The sequence below is a fragment of the Marmota flaviventris genome, chromosome 1 (genome assembly GCF_047511675.1).
Source record: "Marmota flaviventris isolate mMarFla1 chromosome 1, mMarFla1.hap1, whole genome shotgun sequence".
Taxonomy (NCBI): domain Eukaryota; kingdom Metazoa; phylum Chordata; class Mammalia; order Rodentia; family Sciuridae; genus Marmota; species Marmota flaviventris.
In genome coordinates, this window is record NC_092498.1 from 217,612,037 (window position 1) to 217,630,265 (window position 18,229).

The 18,229-nt window shown below is 68.0% G+C and overlaps 1 protein-coding gene across 2 annotated transcripts in view; it reads right to left on the minus strand.

The window, feature by feature from the left end:
- Positions 1 to 12,353: 12,353 nt before the first annotated feature.
- Positions 12,354 to 18,229, minus strand: part of Kdm4b (lysine demethylase 4B) — a 115,384-nt gene continuing 109,508 nt past the window's right edge. For both annotated transcript variants that reach the window (XM_027952587.2, XM_027952586.2), the window contains 4 exons: positions 18,019 to 18,183; positions 17,575 to 17,694; positions 14,582 to 14,674; positions 12,354 to 14,014 (listed from right to left, as the gene is read on the minus strand). In XM_027952587.2, the coding sequence (XP_027808388.2) occupies positions 13,835 to 14,014; positions 14,582 to 14,674; positions 17,575 to 17,694; positions 18,019 to 18,183 (558 nt within the window). In that variant the 3' untranslated portion in view covers positions 12,354 to 13,834. The remainder of the gene's footprint in view (positions 14,015 to 14,581; positions 14,675 to 17,574; positions 17,695 to 18,018; positions 18,184 to 18,229) is intronic.

An 18,229-nucleotide genomic window follows, 5' to 3' on the forward strand; every position in this document is an offset into this window, starting at 1 on the left:
AGCGTTTGTGACAGCTCAGTCCACATCGGCCACAGGGGAGCCAGCCGGCCGGCCGCGGTGGGTGAGGGAGCAGGGCCACACACCTGGAGGACCCTCAGCCACAGCAGGAGCGAGGGGCAGATGGACCTGAGGCCCCTGTGCTCAGTAGTTCTGTCCCTGGGTTCCAGCCTAGAACAAATAAACAAGTAAACAAGGCTGGAGTTGGGGGGCAGCGACCCTGCAAGACTGAAACCCCCAAGGTCAAGTCCCCAGACCCCTGCCACCCGGCCTCAGGGCCTTTGCACAACAGATCCCTCCACAGGAGCCCTCCTCCAGCCCTCCGGCTGCCACATCCCCACTGGGGCCCGGTGTCTGTGGACCGTGGCTTTCCCTGCCTCCCACCCGGAGGAGGGGCCAGTCTCTCTGTGAGGGGACAAGACAGGGAGAGTCCAGACACCCAGCCTCAGCCTCCATGATGCTCAGCATGCCCCCCCCCCCCCCCCCCCCGTTCACCTCTTCTCCTGCCCCTGAGGAGTCCTCCCCTCCAAGGCAACTGGGCTGTCCTCTGTCAACTGCCACCAGAATACCCTGCGAGATCCAATCTGTCCTGGAGCAGAGCCCGATGGCCCGGGCAGGGCACCGCCGCAGTGGGGCTGGGGAGGGCCTCCCTGAGCTGGACCAGCAGGCGGCGTCCAGGGGCCACAGGGCCAACCCAGCTCCTCCTCCCCTCCCACGCTGTTTGTCCACCATGGAGTTAATATTCCACCGGGAGGGACACGCCCTGGCCCAGTGCTTGAGGTGCCTGTGATCTGAGTGACCCCCAGGGTTTGTTTTCTCAATGGGGCGGAACCGCAGGACCCCTGCGACGGCCGGGGCGCCCCGCAGAGCCATGGCCTTGTCACGGGAATCTCTACCGGCGTCAGGGAGGGGCTGCTCCGAGATGCGGCTCATGAAAGGACGGTCCCCTCCGTGGGGAGCAGAGGAGCACCTCGCGGTCAGCCTGCCGGGGACACTGGCTTCAGTGGCAGGAGTCCTGGGTATGGCTCGGCCCGGGGGGACCCTGCCAGCGGCAGCACGATGGGGCCTGCGAGGCCAGCTGGTCCTCGCTGCGCTGGCCCGTGAGCAGCGATGCCCTCCCGCGGGTCCCTGTAGGTGCCCAGCGCCTGCGGCATGCAGCGGTCAGCGGGCGCCCCAGGGCCAGCAAGGTGTGGGGTGCACAGGGGCGGCCTGAACGGGAGTCCTGACCCACCCAAGCCCCACAGCTGTGGCCCTGGGCACTGGGCACTGGGCGCTGCCGGTGGAGCCTGCTCCCGTGGGTTCCTTCCGCGGCACCGCGAGAACCGGCCGCCACCGCAAAGCAGAGGCGGCGCGGGGAAGGTGGGCTGGGCGGCCAGACCCGCGCCCCTCGGGAGGGCTTCCTGGAGCGGAGCCTGACGGGGCTGGGGGCGCAGCAGGGGCGAGGCCGCCAGTCGGGACAGCGCCTCGGAGGGGTCAGGTGCGGGGAACCCAGGCCCCGAGCCTCGGAAGCCCACCCGCCGACACTGTCGCTGGCTCCGGGGCCTCAGCAGGTGACTAATATACCGGACGCTGAGGGCCACGTGGGCGAGCGCATGTCCAGGTAGAGGCCTGGAAGAAGCCCCTGCCAAGCGGGGTCACGCCCCCGGTCACGCCCCCGGTCACGCCCCCGGTCACGCCCCCGGTCACGCCCCCGGTCACGCCCCCGGTCACGCCCCCGGTCACGCCCCCGGTCACGCCCCCGGTCACGCCCCCGGTCACGCCCCCGGTCACGCCCCCGGTCACGCCCCCGGTCACGCCCCCGGTCACGCCCCCGGTCACGCCCCCGGTCACGCCCCCGGTCACGCCCCCGGTCACGCCCCCGGTCACGCCCCCGGTCACGCCCCCGGTCACGCCCCCGGTCACGCCCCCGGTCACGCCCCCGGTCACGCCCCCGGTCACGCCCCCGGTCACGCCCCCGGTCACGCCCCCGGTCACGCCCCCGGTCACGCCCCCGGTCACGCCCCCGGTCACGCCCCCGGTCACGCCCCCGGTCACGCCCCCGGTCACGCCCCCGGTCACGCCCCCGGTCACGCCCCCGGTCACGCCCCCGGTCACGCCCCCGGTCACGCCCCCGGCGCTCTGCAGCCAAGACTGCCAATCACAGGCTCCCCCGCTCCTGGTGGGGCGGGGCGTGCGGCTCAACCCTACCCGCTCCTTCTCAGGGCGTCCTGGAACCCTCCCAAGTAAAGTCCCTGTCTCCAAGTCCTTGTTTGAGGGTCTTCTTTGGTGGAGCCCGAGCCAACGTCAACCGTAAAATCCCGCAGAAATGACGGCTCTAACCAGGTGAACAGAATCTGCAGGCAGCCATCCTGGGCTGGTTGGCTCTTCATGGCCAGCAAGGGCTCTTCCTCTTCTTTCTCCACCACCCAAAGAATGTGGCCTGCATCCTCCAAGGCGGCTGCCACAGTTCCAGCCATGATGCCTGAATTCCAGGCAGCAGACAGGAGACAGGAAGGAAGGAAAAAAATGATGCAGCTTTGACCTGCTTCAGCTTCCTTTAAAGGAGGCGCCGCGGGCTGTAATTTCAGTGTCTCAGGAGGCTGAGGCGGCAGGATCCCAAGTTCAAGGCCAGCCTCAGCAACTTATCAAGACCCTATTTCAACATTAAAAATCAGTGAAGTGGGAGTGTGGCTCGGGCACAGAGCATTTGCCCAGCGTGCAGGGGACCCTGGCCTCATGCCCAGCACCTAACAAAACAAAGAAAGTGAGAAGCTAGAAACACAGGACGGCGGTGTTGAGTTCAAGGACAGAACAGACCACTCCGCGCCCGGCCTCCGTGTCCCCTGCTGCTGGGGGGCGGTCACCAGCGGCCTCCTTCGAAGTTCTCCCTGGTTCTCCGGGAGCTGAAGCCAGCTGCGGCAGGGCTGGTCCCCCCGTGCTCCCCCGGCCCTCCGCCCCTCCCCCATCTTCAAGCCAGAGGGGCTGGGGGGGCTCTCCCGTCCCCTGGGAATCCAGGCGACTCTGAGTGTTGTGCCCGATGACCTGAGACTCAGCTTCGAGGCTAAATGACTGGTGACCACCCTGTCCGCGACCTCAGTGCCCTTCGCCTGTGTCCTCCCTGCCCACAGGCTCCAGAGCGGGCGGTCACCTTCCTGCACCAGGAGCGAGGTCGGCTGAGAGGGACACAGCAGGCTCCCGGGCCTCGGGCCTGTGACCGTGGTCAGGGCGGGTGTAGATGCTCCTGGACGCTGACGGTCACCCGCCCTCCACAAGACAAAGCGGGGCCACCAAAGCAGAGATCAGGGTCGCCGTGGAGGGCGCCGGCCCCGCCGCACGGCCCAGCAGAACCTGGGCCCGGGATCCGCCTGCAGGTCCGCGGCCCTCGAAGCCTCGGTTCTGGAAGCGGCCGGAGCGCAGTGCCCGGCGTCCTGCGGGGCCCATCGGCCGGGTGACCTGCTGGACCGCCGCGCAGTAAAGCAAGGAACCCAGTGCGTCACGAGGCGAGCCGGCGGACCCCGTGCCGTGAGGGCAGCAACCGAGGGTCCCAGGAAGCCCCGGCCAGGAGGGCCCCAGCTCCAGGGGGAGGCCAGGCAAGTCCCGGGGCAGGACACGCTCCGCGGAGGGCGCACAGCACGACGGCCGGCGGGAAGACCCTGCGATCCGGGAACGCCACCCGGCCATCCCCCCGAGGGACAGAAATGTGTGTCCACCGAAGTCCTACTCACAGTGTCCCCTGTCGCTCCCTTCCCCGTGGGCCAGCGGAGGCCACCCGCGCCCCCACGGGTGAATGGTTCCGCAGGGGCAGCCCTTCCCTGCCAGGAGGGCGCCAAGGGAGGGCCAGCTGCCTCCTCGCTTCTCGCTCTGAGCGCGGCCTGGCGACGCTGGCCTCCAGCTGGACATCCTCCTGCCGCAGCTGCCAGTGGCCAGGAGGGCAGGCACGGCCAGCCGCCGGCCCCAGGACGTTGTCCAAGGAGCAGAACTGCAGAGCGGGGAAGAGGGCACCAGGGTCCGGCCCGTGACACGGTCCCCAGCACTGGTGTAGGCACCTGCGGGGTCTCCTGGTCATGACGATGCACTGTGGTCACCCACCGTCACACTCACAGTCGCACACTCACACTCACGCTCACACTCATACACTCACACTCGCACACTCACACTCACAGTCGCACGCTCACACTCATACACTCACGCTCACACACTCGCACACTCACACTCGCACACTCACTCTCGCACACTCACGCTCACACTCACACCCACACTCACACACACAGGCCGGTCCCAGAGGTCCTGGGGAGCGGGCAGGGAAGGCCTCCCCGAGGAGAGACCCCCAAGCTTCTGGCTGGAGGGGGACGGGGGGCAGGCCTGGCTCCCGGAGGGAGGGGCAGTGGTGGAGGCTGAGGGGCAGCCTGGAGCCCCTGGGCCCTGCCCGGGAGGCAGACAGGACCCTCAGGACGGCGCTGGCCCTGCTGCCCTCCTCAGAGCCCACAGCTTGGCCCCGGGCCGGCGGGGTGTGGAGGGCTAAGCACGGCGCCCAGCTGTGGCCGCCCCTCCCCTGGCTTCTCGGGTGCACCCCTCCTCCCCTGCCCAGCTGGTCAGCCGTCCAGGGTCCAGGGGTCCTCCCCGGGCTCCCCCGCTGGCTGCACGGGCTGAGGGCATCTGGTCCCGTTGCACCCATCCTGGGGCTCTGTGGGCGGAGGGGACAGCCAGGACCTCAGGTTCCTAAGGAGCGTCCAGCAGGGGTGTCCTCAGGTGGGCAGGAGGGGGCCTCGCTGTGCGGCCTGATGGCAGCCGTAACCGACCTGAGCCCCGCAGCCTGGGGGGCACGGCCACGGTGCCACGGGAGGCTGGCCGCCCCACACAGCCTCCTGGTGGCCCCGACTGCTGTCCCCCAGGGCGGTGAGGGCAGGAAAGAAGGCTGCGGTCAGACAGTGGTGGAGGCCATCTGCTCCGCAGAGCTGCCTTGGAGCAGCCTGACTAGGGTCCCCAGGGCCACCTGGGCCACCGCAGGGGAGGAGGAGCCAGGGGCTGGCTCTCCCTCTGTCCCCAGCTCCCCCTGCCCCCCCTTCCCCGGCTCCCCACGACCCCGGGTCCCCACGACCCCGGGTCCCCCGTCCCCGGCTCCCCCGTCCCCATTCCCCACGCCGCAGACGCAGAAACCCCTTTTAATCCTCCAGCCGGACGCTGGGGAGAGGATCAGTTTTCCGTAAGATTTGGTTCAGTTAATGGCCCCCGACACCAGCCCCGGGCAGGCTGTGGCCGCGTCTCCCAGAGGCAATTAACTCTCAGTTATTAGCTTTTAATTAGGGAGCGATAACGGCCTCATTAATACACTCTATCATTCTTGTCACCAGCAGCTGTTCCGACAGGTCCTATTATCAGACGCGGTGGCCTCGCTGTCCACATGCAGATTCCAGCTGGGGACAGGTGCCCTCCACCAGGCCTCACCTACCTGCTTCTCCCACTGTGGCCTTCCTGAGCCACCGGGGCCCCTCACTGTGCTGTGTGGCCACACGGCTGCCGTTGATGTCCCTGCTGACCCCTCCCACAGCCTCATGTCCCCTCCGCTCTACAACTGGGTACAGGGACAGTCACCCTGATGGCTTCAGAAAACCGCACCCTGGCAGCCACCATGTGTAGCCCCCTCGGAGGACCGCGCTCAGTGAATGACGGGTGGTGAAACAGCAGAGGGACCAGGAAGCGTCCATCCAGACCGCGAGCCCAGGTGCACTCCAGCTGTCCCCCAGCTGCTGGACACAGACGCAGGCAGCCGTCATCCACATGAGGAAATACTACACAGCCCCGAAGAGGATGACGTACCACAGAAGTGCATGCGGCACCAAGGAGAAGGCCACAGCTGCGCCTGCAGGACCCCCTCCATGCACGAGGCAGGCCACACTGGTGCTCAGTGACAGAGGACGCAGAGGGTGGACGAGGGAGCGTGCCACACGGGGTGCTCTGCTCCACGGCTGCCTGGACCCCAGGGCGGGCACAGCTGAGGGTGTTGGTGGGTGGCAGTTCCACCCTCCCCGGCCGGGATGGCCCTGGCCTCCACCACCGGGACCACCCGGCCCTCCCTACTTCCAGTTTGATGGTCGCTCTGGCTGAGTTGCTGAGGCTGGCCTTGAACTTGCCATCCTCCTGCCTCGGCCTCCCTCGGCTGGGATGTCGGCGTGGCCACGGTGCCGTCTGGGCAGCTGGAGGCCCCTCCTGGTCCTGTTTCCTTTTCCTTTTATTATTTTTGATTCTTTATGTTTAAAGATCTTTGCTTCAATTTCTAAGGCGTCCATTTGCTGTGGAGGGACCAGCCCTTGTGTGTTTATCTGGGTCTTTCACAGGGCGCACAGGACCCAGCCCAGGGCCTCCGAGCGAGGCCAGTGCCCAGCCCCCGAGGGAGGACAACAGTGAGAATGCACACCAGGGCAGCAGGTGACAATCAGAAAGCCCGGGCCACTGCGAGGGGCGGGCGAGGCCCCCGGAGGAGTAGAGTGGAGGGACCCGCACCAGAGGGGACAGGTCCCAGGCCCGCAGATGCCCAGGACCCCACAGGGACTGACCAGGTCCCTCCCACACAGACAGGAAAAGACCGATGACCATAAGGACCAGGGCCACCAGGAGCCACCGCCGGGCAGCCTGGCCTGCCTCTCACCCTGTGCTGTGGGCACACGGGCTGGCGATGCCGTTGACTGCACGAGGTGGGGCCAACGTGGCCCTGTACCGCTGGCCACTGTGGCCTTGTCACTTGCACCAAGCACTGTGACACGGTGGCTGTCTCTATGAGACCCCAAGGGCCCCCAGGCACCCGTGGGAGGGTGGGGCAGGCAGTGTGGATGCGCTGGACCCAGAGCGGGTCTCAGCCCAGGCAGGCCGAGCGGTCAGCCGACGTCCCCAACCTCTGGGGACAGCAGGCTGGGGCAGAGGGAGGCCTGGCCGGCGGCTCCACTCACACAGCAGGACGGTGGTGGGCGGCCTCGGGCCCTGGGCAGCGGCCACCGGGCCTCCCGGGCTGTGCGGTTGGGGCGCCAGGTGCGCGGGAGCCCCCAGCTCCGCCTGCGCCCAAGCCCCAAGCCCCAAGCCCCAGCGTCCCTGTCCAGTTCTCAGGGGATGAGAAACCCTGGTCCTGAAGGTCACATCACACAGATCAGAAGGCGCCTCCAGACCCCGCCCGCTGACCGCTCTGAGGGCTTCTGTGTGTGGGGGCCCGATTCTCTGTCCAGGGACGTCATGCTGAGGCCCCAAACTGCACACCAAGCACAACGCCCTGCAGTTCTCTTGGCCTCTCTCGTGATTGTATAATGGCTGCTGTGCCTCCAGCCACAGCATCCACATTCCAGAGGGAGAAAGGAGGAAGAGGGGTGGGAGAAGCGGAGGTGTTTGCTGATTGTTTCTTTCATAAGGAAATAAAAACCTTCCCTGAGTCACCGGCCACCTGTCTCAGTGCTCAGAGCCACGTCCCGGGACCCGGCGGAGCTGCCCGGGAGCTGGGGGAGTGTCCTGATGTCCTAGTTCCCAAACAGAAGGGGACGAGGGAGGGCTGGGCTCCGGCCAGCGCCCTCTCCTGCCCAGGGCCCTGTGGGAAGAGGCCCGATCCCGCAGGCTCTGCGGGAGCCGTGGGCACTGGGGCACCAGCCTGGAGGGCAGCCAGAGGGCTCCTGGGCCGCTGACCCCGCTGTTGGCCAGGAGCGGCCCAGCGCGGAGTCCACGGTCAAGGGGATGGAGTGGACTCTGGCCAGGGCCCATGGCCACCAGCTGGACAGGCACAGGGCCAGGCCCTGCCCTCCCGCTGCTGGCCGACACTGCACTCCCGTGATCGGGGCCACCGTGTCCCCACAGCACGAGCTCGAGGTGACCTGTCCTGGTGGCACCATCACACTTGCGGCTACTCCAGGGCACGCGGCTGTCCTCTGGGGCCGATGCTCATCCTCACCGGGGCAAACTGGGCCTCGCGCCAAGAGCGGTGGCCGGGCCCTGACCAGCCACTGACCGTGACTTCTGTCCCTGTCGTGGGCGGGACTCTGGGTGAGGTGCACTGGGGACAGTCCTGGTGTCCAGCACCGCACCTGGGATCCTCGTGGAATGAATGAGCCGGATCCAGTGTGGCCCGTGGCCCCTGACCAGGAGAGGCTGCCCGGAGGCCCTCACCCGCTCCCGGGGGCACCTGCGGGCTCCGACGGCTGCGCGGCTCCCGGTGCCCGACCACGGGCCAGGCGCCCCCGCGGGCCCAGGTGGAGGCTTCTGTCAGTCTAGTGGACACGAGGATTTCCCACCTGCGGGAGGCGCCGAGGCAGGACCCGGCCAGGCCCCTCGGCCAGACAGTCCTGCTGCGGGGGGCCCCACCCAGCACCGGTCGCCCGCCACCTGCCAGGTGGACCAAGCCTGCAGCGCTGGGCATGGGCCAGGTGGCGGAGGCCCCTGCAGGGGCGCGAGGTCAGTGGGGCGGCCGCCGGCGTGGACAGCGGGCCCCGGGGCTGCCCCGCACCCTCCCTCTGAGGCTTGGGAACGTGTTCTGTGGACGCAGGGACCCTCCGCAGCTCTGTCCACGTGGGAGTCACGGGGAGTGACCTCACGTCCCAGGGCACAAAGCAACTGTGTGGAGACAGCCCCGGGCAGCTCACGGCCACTCGGCCCAAGGGCCCCGGTGGGTCAGCAGGACCTGCAGGCCACTAAGTCCAGAGAAGGCCACTCTCAGGCCCCTAATCCCCCTAACCCCAGAGAAAGTGACAAAGGCGTGGGAGGCCACGCCCTGGACTTTGTTCCCCTTCTCTGCCTCCAGCTGCACCAGCCCTGTCCCTCCCCTGGTCCTGAGACCCCCTTGTCCCCAGCCTGCCCCCTGCAGCCACCAGAGGCGCCTGTGCCCACCCAACTCAGGTCCCTCCCCTGCCCATGGCCTCCACGGCCCCCGCCCCCCTGGGGGACAGAGCCCAGGTCCCCTGCAAGGCCCCCAAGGCTCCGCACAACCTGCCCCACCCCTCCCCCACTTCCTCCTCCCTGCTCCGGCCCCAGGGCCTTTGCCCCCGCCCAGGCCTCAGCTCAGAGGGCCCCCTCTGGGACTCCCCGGGCGTCCTGTGTGAGGTCCTGCCTGTCCCCAGTCCCTCTTGCTGCCTTGTCTTGTGGGTCACAGCCTCGTGGCCTGGCTACGGGCAGCTGCTCCTTCCCGCTGCCTCCGCTGAGAGGACGCAGCCCGGAGGCTGAGTGTGGCCTCCCCATCCCCGGCCTCCCCAGGGCCGCCCAAGCTCCCGCGCTGCCAGAGCAGTCACGGCTGGGGTCAGCGCTTCCCAGGCCTGGACCCAAGTCCTCTCTCCTCGCTGTGGTCTGACTGTCCAGAGCCTGTGCCGGGGACTCGGCCCGCGAGGGTGTGGGGCACGGCGGGGGGCAGGAGGCGCCCTGCCAGCCCTGACCTGCCCCCGGGAGCCCCCGGCTGTGGACTCTCCAGAAGCACAGATGGACCCTGCTGTGCCCAGGCTGTGTCCACCACTGTGACAGGCACCTGAGACGCGGCTGGGCTGGCTGACCGGGGGCCCACCCACAGCTGTCCAGCGGGAGCAAGAGGGGCGTCCGGAAGGAGGGAGGCAGAGGGTGGGCTGGGGTCCCCCAGGCCTCTCCAGGGGCAGCTCCCAGTGACCGCAGGTGTCCTACTTCCCACACACCCTCCTGAGGACGCACCCTGCACCTCCAGCCTTGGCAGCCCAGGTGACCCACAGGGCCCAGCGGGACCCGGAGCCCAGACACCTGTCTCCCTCTGAACCGCGGGGACTTTGGGCTTCTTCCTCTGGCAGAGACCCTGCCTGGCCACGCCCAGCCTCACCTGTTGGACTCCGAGTCCACCTGGAGCGCGCAGACGGCCGACCCTTGAGGCCTCCGAGCCGCAGAGGCTCTGACCCAAGTCCTCTGGCCTTGCTGTGGTCTGACCTGTCCAGAGCCCTGAGTCTGGCCTCCCACCCCCCCAGGTATGGACAGCGCCTGGCCTGACCACGGCCGCCCGGGGGTCTGCGCTGTGGGTAGTTCGCGGGGTCCCGTTTCCTGCTTGCATCCCAGGGTGACGCGAGTACCTCTGGGTTGATTTTAGAGTTATCTTTGGGGACACGTGAAATGGGACCATGATCCAGCCGGGCGCGGTGGCCACGCCTGTCATCCCAGTGGCTTGGGAGGCTGAGGCAGGAGGATTGCAAGGTTGAGGCCAGCCTGGGCAACCCAGGAGGCCCTCACAAAGCGGGAGGCCCAGTCTGTAAACGGACGTGCGAAGGGGCTGGGGCCGGCTCAGAGAGTCAGACACGCCCAGCCCCCACCCCCCTGCAGGCCGTTCCTGTCCTCTTAGCCGTCAGTCCCTCATGTCCCCTCCCTACCTCTCCTTCCTCCTCCCCCTATCGGGAGCAGGTGACAGGGTCACGTGACAGGTTCCCTGGAGGTGACCCCACGGTGCCCGGCCCGGCAGCCTCCCCGCTCTGCTCTTGCAGGGCTCTGCGCCCCGTGGGCAGCTGTGTCGGCCAGTGGCCAGCGCTGTCTCGCCCCTCCCCGGCAGGGAGCACTGGCCTTCGACTCGCGGCTGCACCGCCCTCTGTCCGTCCACCTGGTGACAGGCGCCAGGTGGGGCCCAGCTTTGAGTCGTGGTGGACGACGGTGCTCTGCCCATGAAGCATGAGCGCGGGAGTCCTGCAACTCTGATGGCGCTCTGTGGCCGCATGGCTCCTCCCAGTGTCCGGAGCGCCTGGTGGCATGGATGTGGTGTCTGTCCTGTCCCCTAGGCGAGGGCTCTGTGGGCACCTAGGGCCGCACTCCGCCAGACACCACTCAGGGACACCACCCAGGGCCACCGCTCGGCCACCGCTGGCGGGATTGTGGCTTGGACGTGTGAGGCACCCATGCCAACCCCAGCCTGAGCCACCCACGGGTGACCTGCAGGTCCTCCCGATGGCCTCCCCCCACCGCGTCCCACCTCAGAGAGGCTGGCCCAGCTGCACATGGGCCCCACCTTTACCCTGCTGGGACTCATGACTCAGTAGAGGGGACAGCTGGGGACCAGGCAGGGCACAGGGCCACCGGGTCTACCAGTGACTTCACTGGTGGTCCCCCAAAGCCCCGTCCACGTCTGCAGGGTAATGTCACTGGACAGAGGTCTCTGAGATAAGGCCAAGCTGGGTTACCTGGGTGGACCTGACCCAGTGACCACTGTCCGTACGTGGGACGCTCAGAAGGTGGCAAGGCGGTGACCGCTGGATGGCGTGGCCACGGCCAAGGAGAGGCAGGAGGCCCCCTGGAGCCTTGGTCTCAGAACTGTGGCCTCCGGAGTGGGGGGGGGGTGGCCAGCTGTGGGACTGGGTTCCCAGGTGGGGCTGGGCCCTGGGAGGGGCAGGGCCAGCGCCCAGGTCCACCCTGGGGTGTGTCCCTCAGTGGCAGCTGTGCCCCAGGCGGGTCCCTGCCCACTCTTCCCCGACCCCTCCCTGTCACCCTCAGGCTGCGGTGGCAGAAGGTGACTCTGATCTTCTCCACTAACAGGCTAAGTGCTCAGGGAGCCCTGCCCTCGCCGGCCCCGACGCGCGTCCCAGGCGAAAGTGGGCGCCTTTGGGACATTCTCTGCCTCCTGGTTTAGGGGCTGTGACTCCAGGTCCCCAGAGCAGCCTGGGGTGGGTGGGAAGGACACCTTCAGGCAGGGACGGCCAGGACGCGGAGGGACAGGGGACATCAAGACTCAGCACCACACGGGGTGAGGGGCACAAATCGCAGTGGGGGCCAAGTCCGCTGTCCTTCCCTGCCCGGGCCAGCAGCGGCCAACAGGGGAGGCCGGGCTTGCAGGGACAGCTGCCAGGGCAGGACACTGACCCTCTCAGGCCTGAGGGTGGGGACTGGCCTCCAGCGGACAGATAGATGGACAGATGGGTGGACAGCACCTGGCCACAGCTGGGGCCCTGGAGACACCAGGAGGGTGTGGTCCCTGAGGGGCGGCCTCCCCGGGGACAGTGTCATGGTGGAGCCTGTCCCTCCTGCTCCCTCGCTCTGGGACGGGCAGTTTTCTGCAGCGGGTGGGACACCACTCCAGGGTGCAGCCGCCACATGCAGAGCGCGTGGGGGGCAGCGCAAGGGCGGCCTTGCTCTGGGAGGACAGGTGCCAGAGGGCACCGACTCAGACAGTGGCGGGGTCCACGCCTGGCCAGGGCTGAGAGCCCTGTCCCCGAGACACCCACCCACCACGGTGGCCCCAGGCTGGAAGGGGCCTCCGGGCCCTGCGGGGGGCCGCTGGTCTTTCAGGGGACGCGCTGCTTTGCCCCCAGCCACGCAGCCTCCCTGTGGCGGGGCAGGGACAGTCTGCTAGGGACACTGCAACCCACCCTGCGGGCACCCTCCAGGTGACCCCCAGCCAGAAAGGAAGACGCGGACGGCGGGCGTTGGAGTGAGCCTTTAATTCATGTGAACCTAGAGCAGGAAATTAGGCGAAAATACAGCGCGTCCGTCATCCCAGCGGGGCCCTGGGTCCCGCGTGCGCAGGAGCTGTGCGACCCGCCTGCCGCTCCGGGCCACCGCAGTCCCCCAGGGAGGCCGGAGCTGCCCCCAGGCCCTGGCCCCGCCCACTCCATACAATATAAATAGCATCTTGACCCACACGGGGACACAGGGACACGGGGACATGGGCGGCTGCTGCATGCAGAGGGTGCCCCTGGGCCACCCCACGCCCTGCCGCCTCGGGTCGCCCGGGGCCACCCAGGCCTGGCGGCCACCTCCCTCAGACTCCCTCTGCCTGCCACACGGGACACTTGGAAAACTCTTCTTTATACAAGCCGACCAGCCCTCAGCCCCTCCCTGGGGACAGGGGACGGCCAGGATGGAGAAGGCCGGGGGTGCAGGGCGGACACAGGTCAGGCCGGGCAGCTCCTCAGCCCACCCGGCGGCTCCCCACGGTCTCCCTGCGAGCCGAGGCAGGACGCACCTGCTCTTCCTTGGACACACGGACCCACAGGTCCCTCTCCGAGGACAAGGGACAGTGGGAGAGGAGGGTCCCGGGGGTCCTCTACACACAGGGCAGGCAGGCAGTCGGGCTGGCCCCTGCAGCGCTGGACTCGCCCTGCACCCCACGTCCACTAGGGTCCTCGCTGCCAAACCCGGGGCAGCCACGCTTGCCGAGGAGCGGGCAGCCCAGCCATGATCACGGGAAGGGACCCTCACGCTGGCCTGGGGATGGCCGGCCTGGGGACAGCCAGCCTGGGGGCGCTCCGACACTGCTCCTCACTGGGCAGCGACCCTCCTGGAGAGGCCGTGGGTCACAGAGGTGCACGCAGGTGCAAAGGTGGGAGGCCTGGCCACCCGTCAGGGAGCCCCAGCCAGTGGGTCCCGGCTGTCATCGCGTCCTGCCCTTCCGGGTGCCCTCCCTCCTGCGCGGTGGACAGGTGACGTCTCAAAACAACACAAACAGAAACAATGGTGCCAAGGTGGCTTCTGGCTCTCAGCGCGGTCGGTTTTGCGAAAAAGAATGTGTCTGTCTTGTCCGTCCTGTTGGTTGAGCCACAGACCTGAGAGGCCTGGCCGGCGGCCGTCCCTCTCTGGCCCCTGTAACAGGTGTCGCCGGGACCGCGGGCGGCTCTGTACAGTCGCGTCGGCTGCTCAGCAGCAGTGCGTAGCACCTTGGAGAACGGGGCTCACGGCGAACCCCAGGCGTCCCGTGGCGGCCAGCCACGGCCTCCCCAGCCTGCTGGCCCTGCTCCCTGAGTCCAGGCCGCATCGGCGTCCTGCTCGCTCCTGTCGTCCTGGAGGGCACCCATGGCGCGGAGGTGGCCTCTCGGCCTGGGAGGCGAGGACAGGAATCCACAGCAGCAGACGCCCAGGCCCACCGTGTCCGCCTCGCTGGGCTGAGGGTGGTTCGGCGGCCACGGTCCTAGAAGGGGGCCCCGGGCCGGCCCCGCGCCTGCAGCAGGCTCTCCACGAAGGCCAGGTAGTCTGGGCTGCGCCCAGGGTCCTCGGTGGTGGTGAGCGGGGCGCCCACCCGCGGGCGTTTGGCGGCCTTCACCTCCTCGGCCGAGAAGGCAGGTCCCTGCGGCGCCCCGGTGCTGAGTGACTGCAGGAGGCCAGAGCGCACCACGGTGAGCGTGGGCAGGGCCAGGCCTGGGAGCCGCCCTCCTCGGCCAGTGGCCACCTGCACCTCGAGTGAGCAGCCCCACCCCCCACCCCCAGCCAGTGGCCCTGACAGTCCACCTGCCGGGCAGTTCTGTCCAGCTGTGCGGAGGGAGGGCCACCCCATACCCCACCTCCCCTGGGCCCCTTGGCCTTTGTGCTGGAAAAGAGAAAAGACCCCAACAAGCCAGTGAGTGCCAGCTGCTGTCCCGGTCACCTGCGGGACAAGTGCCCTGCTCAGGAGGAGCTCGGGACAGCATTTCCTGAAGCTGCCAAGCGGGCGCTCAGGCTCTGCTCCCAGGCCCCGGGGGACGGCACACGCGGGCTGCGGCCTCACAGCCTGACCCCCTGCCCGGCCCTGGCAGTAAGGGAGGCCAGCGACGCCCCCCTTCCCCTCAACGGGCTTGTGCCCAGGAGCCCGGACCCAGCTGCCCTCCTGTTGGAGAACAGCCAGGTGGGCCAAGGGTCACCTCTGCCCCAGGATGACACCTGTGCCTGGCCCGCCACTCACCAGCCGCGAGCGCACCCTCTTGGGGAGCTCCTCCTCCAGGGTGAACAGGTCCCCGCGCTTCACGGTCAGCTGGGAGCCGTCCTCAAACTCCACCTGGGGGCACACAGGCCTCAGGGCGCTGACCCCAGCAGCCAGCCACCCTGAGGCCACAGGAGGCCAGCCAAGGCCGAGCCCCGCCCACCGCGCCTGCTGGGAGCCGCAGGGAATGGCCCAGGGCTGTCCTCCGGGTCCTGCTGGAGGGACAGCAGCAGCTGAGGGCAGCAGGGGCTGGCGCAGGCTCCATGGGGGGACCCAGGCTGCGACCCCCTCACCTCGGGCTCCACAGAGGGTGACAGATGGCAAAGACTGGCTCCCTGCAGTCTTTGTAGGCAGGGTGACCGCAGGGTGGACACAGACTGGTTTCCGGGGCCAGGAGGCATGCGGGGCTTGGGGGCTCCTTGTTTCGGGGGTGGGTGCCCAATGGTGACCACAGATGCGGGTGCTGGGGCTCGGGGAAGGGAGCCCACTCAGGGCAGCCAAGGAGGGTGCCCCTCAGGGCCAAGCCCAGCAGCCGCCTCCCCGGGGGGCAGAAGGCTCTGGCTGCAGAGCCCTCACATCTCTCAGTGCCTGTCACTCAGGAGCCTGTCACTCGGGAACTGGGGCACAGACGGCTGCCAGGCTGGTGCCAGGGTCTCTCCTGCTGGGAGGCAGAGCTGCCTGAGCCCTGGCCACGGGTGCCTGGGGCACAGGTCTTGCCCGGGTCCTGGGAGGGCAGCAAGGCCCTCGGGTCTGTGTGGAGTCCCAGAGCCTCTTCCGGCTTGGGTGTAAGGAGGGACCAAGACGCCCCTCCCTGCCTCCCTGCCTGCAGGTGGGACTGGGGAGGGGGCCGCAGAGCCCGCCCCGACCTTGGCGAGCCAATCGCAGCCTACAGGCGGGCTCCGGGCACAAGGGCTGAGCTTTGGGTGGGGAGACGCGCGGTTTCCAGGTCAGGGGTGGCAGAGCTGCCCCGTGGGGCAGGGGACGACACCCTGCAGAACACACGCGCCTCTGCCCCCTCCAGGGGCTCCCAGGAGACACCCGGTGATCACCTTGTTCTGGAGTGCGGGGGGACACAGCAGTGGCTGGGCTGCAGGAGACCCCCTGGAGGTCTGCAGAACCCCGAACCGAGCCCCACTCTCCAAGGGCTGGGGTTTGGGCGGCAGTGTAGAGGACGGTGGGGGATGGCCGAGACGGGGAGCCATGCCTGCTGTGCGCTCCTCGCCCTCTCCTGCGGCGCCAGCCCAGCTGCCCTGCAGACCAGGCCGGTGCCCCCTGAGCTGCGCCAGCCTGCTCTTCCCCAGGGGAGCCCTGCGGGGCTCGCCTCCCACTCACACATGGAGCAGCGCACTCGAGTCAGGTCCTCCCCTGCAGAGCCACCCAGAAAGGCGCGAGTCCAGAGGTCCCCTCCCCGTGTGGGGACCAGCAGCCTGTGGCAGTCTGCAGACACTCCCAACAAGAAGAGACTGGGGCCCAGATCCCAAACTCAGCCGCGACACCAAGAGCTGGAGTGCGCGGCACCCTGGAGGTGTGGTGAGGGTGGCTGTGGGAACCCTGGGCGCCCCCCACTCCTTGCTGGACAGGCTCTGCATGGAACGTCCACCCCAGCACAGCGCCCAGTGCTGCGGGAAGCGTGAGTGGCATGCCCCAGGCCCTGTGCAGGACACTGCCTGCTCCTGGAGAGGAGGCCCAGGGCTGGTCCTGACCCTGTCAGGCCCCACTCCAGGCGGGATGCGAGGCCCAGCCCCAAGCTGGACTCCCCTCTCCAGCACCCACAGGCGTGGCCTGGCTTGACTTCCCGCAGCCAGAAAGAGCCACCAGGTAGGGGGCTGGGGGCACTGTCGAGATTCCTCTGCCTGCATCGGCACTGGACGGGCTCAGGTTGCCCCAACCCCACTGGCCCTGGGTCTACTCAAGCCAATCGGGATGCCCAGCGGGCAGCTGGCAGACCCGAGGCGGCTTTGCGGATCTGGGCTGGGACTCTCCCGGGCCTCTGGTGGCTGGTGCAGGCCCAGGAGGGGCCACTGTGCCCCTGTGGCTGGAAAGCACCTGCTTTGAGCCCCAGGCACAGGGTGTGGCCATGTCCCTGCGAGAGGCCAGAAAGGAAAACCCAGTGAGGCTGAGTGTGGTGCTGGCGGGGCCAGACCTGAACAGGGCCAGGGCCAGGCCGAGCCACAGGTCCCAGGCCCTTGGGCACACTGGGACTCTAGTTCCAAATGCAGTGACACCTCGGGGCCATCTGTGGGGACTGCACTTTCTTCCTCCTTTTTTTCTATTTTTTGTACTGGGGACGGACCCAGGGACTGCACCACAAGCTGCACCCCCAGATTTTTAATTTTTACTTTGTGACAGGGTCTCACTAAGTTGCCCTAGTGGCTGTGATGACAGGCTGCCACTTTCTTTTTAACCACCCTCTTAGAGGTCCAAACTCAAAGGCCAGCGGAGAGTCTGGCTGAGAGACAAGCCAGGGTCAGGAAGCCCTGCCTGCGGCTGCGTGACCCACGTGACCCCCAGGGCAGCACTGACGCAGCGCCCTGGCAGGGAAAAGCAGACCCAGGGGCCCCAGCAGCGGACAGCTGTGCTGCAGAACAGGGGCTCGTCCTAAAGTCACACTTTTAAAGAGTTTCCTTCAGTCATCATCCGGAGCCCCCAGCCCCGGGGAGGCAGGCCAAGGGCAGAGGGGAGCTGTGGGTGCTGGGGGGGACTCTGCCTTCCGCAGGCCCCGGGGGCCCAGCGCAGAGCAACCACCAGACAGTGGGGCTGGGGGCGTGGCTCCGTGGTGGAGCCTAGCGTGCAAGGCGCTGGCTCGCCTCTTAGCCCCGCGTGTAAGTGAACAAAGGTCCATCGACAACTTAAAAGAAAAACAAGACCAACCAGCCCTGCGCTTCCGTCAGGCAGCTGCAGGGGGGCACCAGCAAGCCCGGCACGCTGCTGGGGAAGGGCCTGGAGCTTTGCAGGGCCACAGGAGTCCTGCTCACCTGATAGATGTGACTGGTAATGGAGGAGATGAACTTGGCCTTGTAGAGGTTGCCGTCCGTCCACCGGAGCTCCACCAACTCACCCTCGGGAGGGGGCCCCAGCCGCAAGCAGTCTCTACTCTGCAGACAGAGCGCAAGTCCGGTGAGGCGGCCCCTCTGCGCACCCGGCTCTGTGTGTGGACTCAGGTTCCTCTGTCCCTTGGCCCAAAAGGGGGCGGGGTGTGGGGTGGGGGTGACTGCAGGGACAGCGGGACCCCAGGTGGGTGCCCAGCTGGAGTGCGGCCCTCCCCCGGGGCTCATGTGGGCAAGTGCTTTCTGCAGTTTTGGTGGAAACAGAGCTTTCCCCGCCAAGGCTGAGGGCTGGAGGGGCTCCCTGACCAGGGGTCTCCACCCCCACCCCACCCCTGTGCTGTGCCTTCACCCTCCCGGCCCCCCGGGGCTCACAGTGATGCTCTCGGGGTACAGGTTGTCGCTGTAGGAGCCGTCATCGAAGTTCACTTCGTAGAAGGTCTGCGTGGTGCTGCCGATGACGCGGCAGCGGTAGTAGAGCCCGTTGCGGTTCTTGGTGATGACCACCTGGCCTAAGGACACGGCCCTCAGGAGCTGGACCTGGGAGGGCGGGGGGCGGGCTGTCAGCGGGGAGGGGACGAAGGGC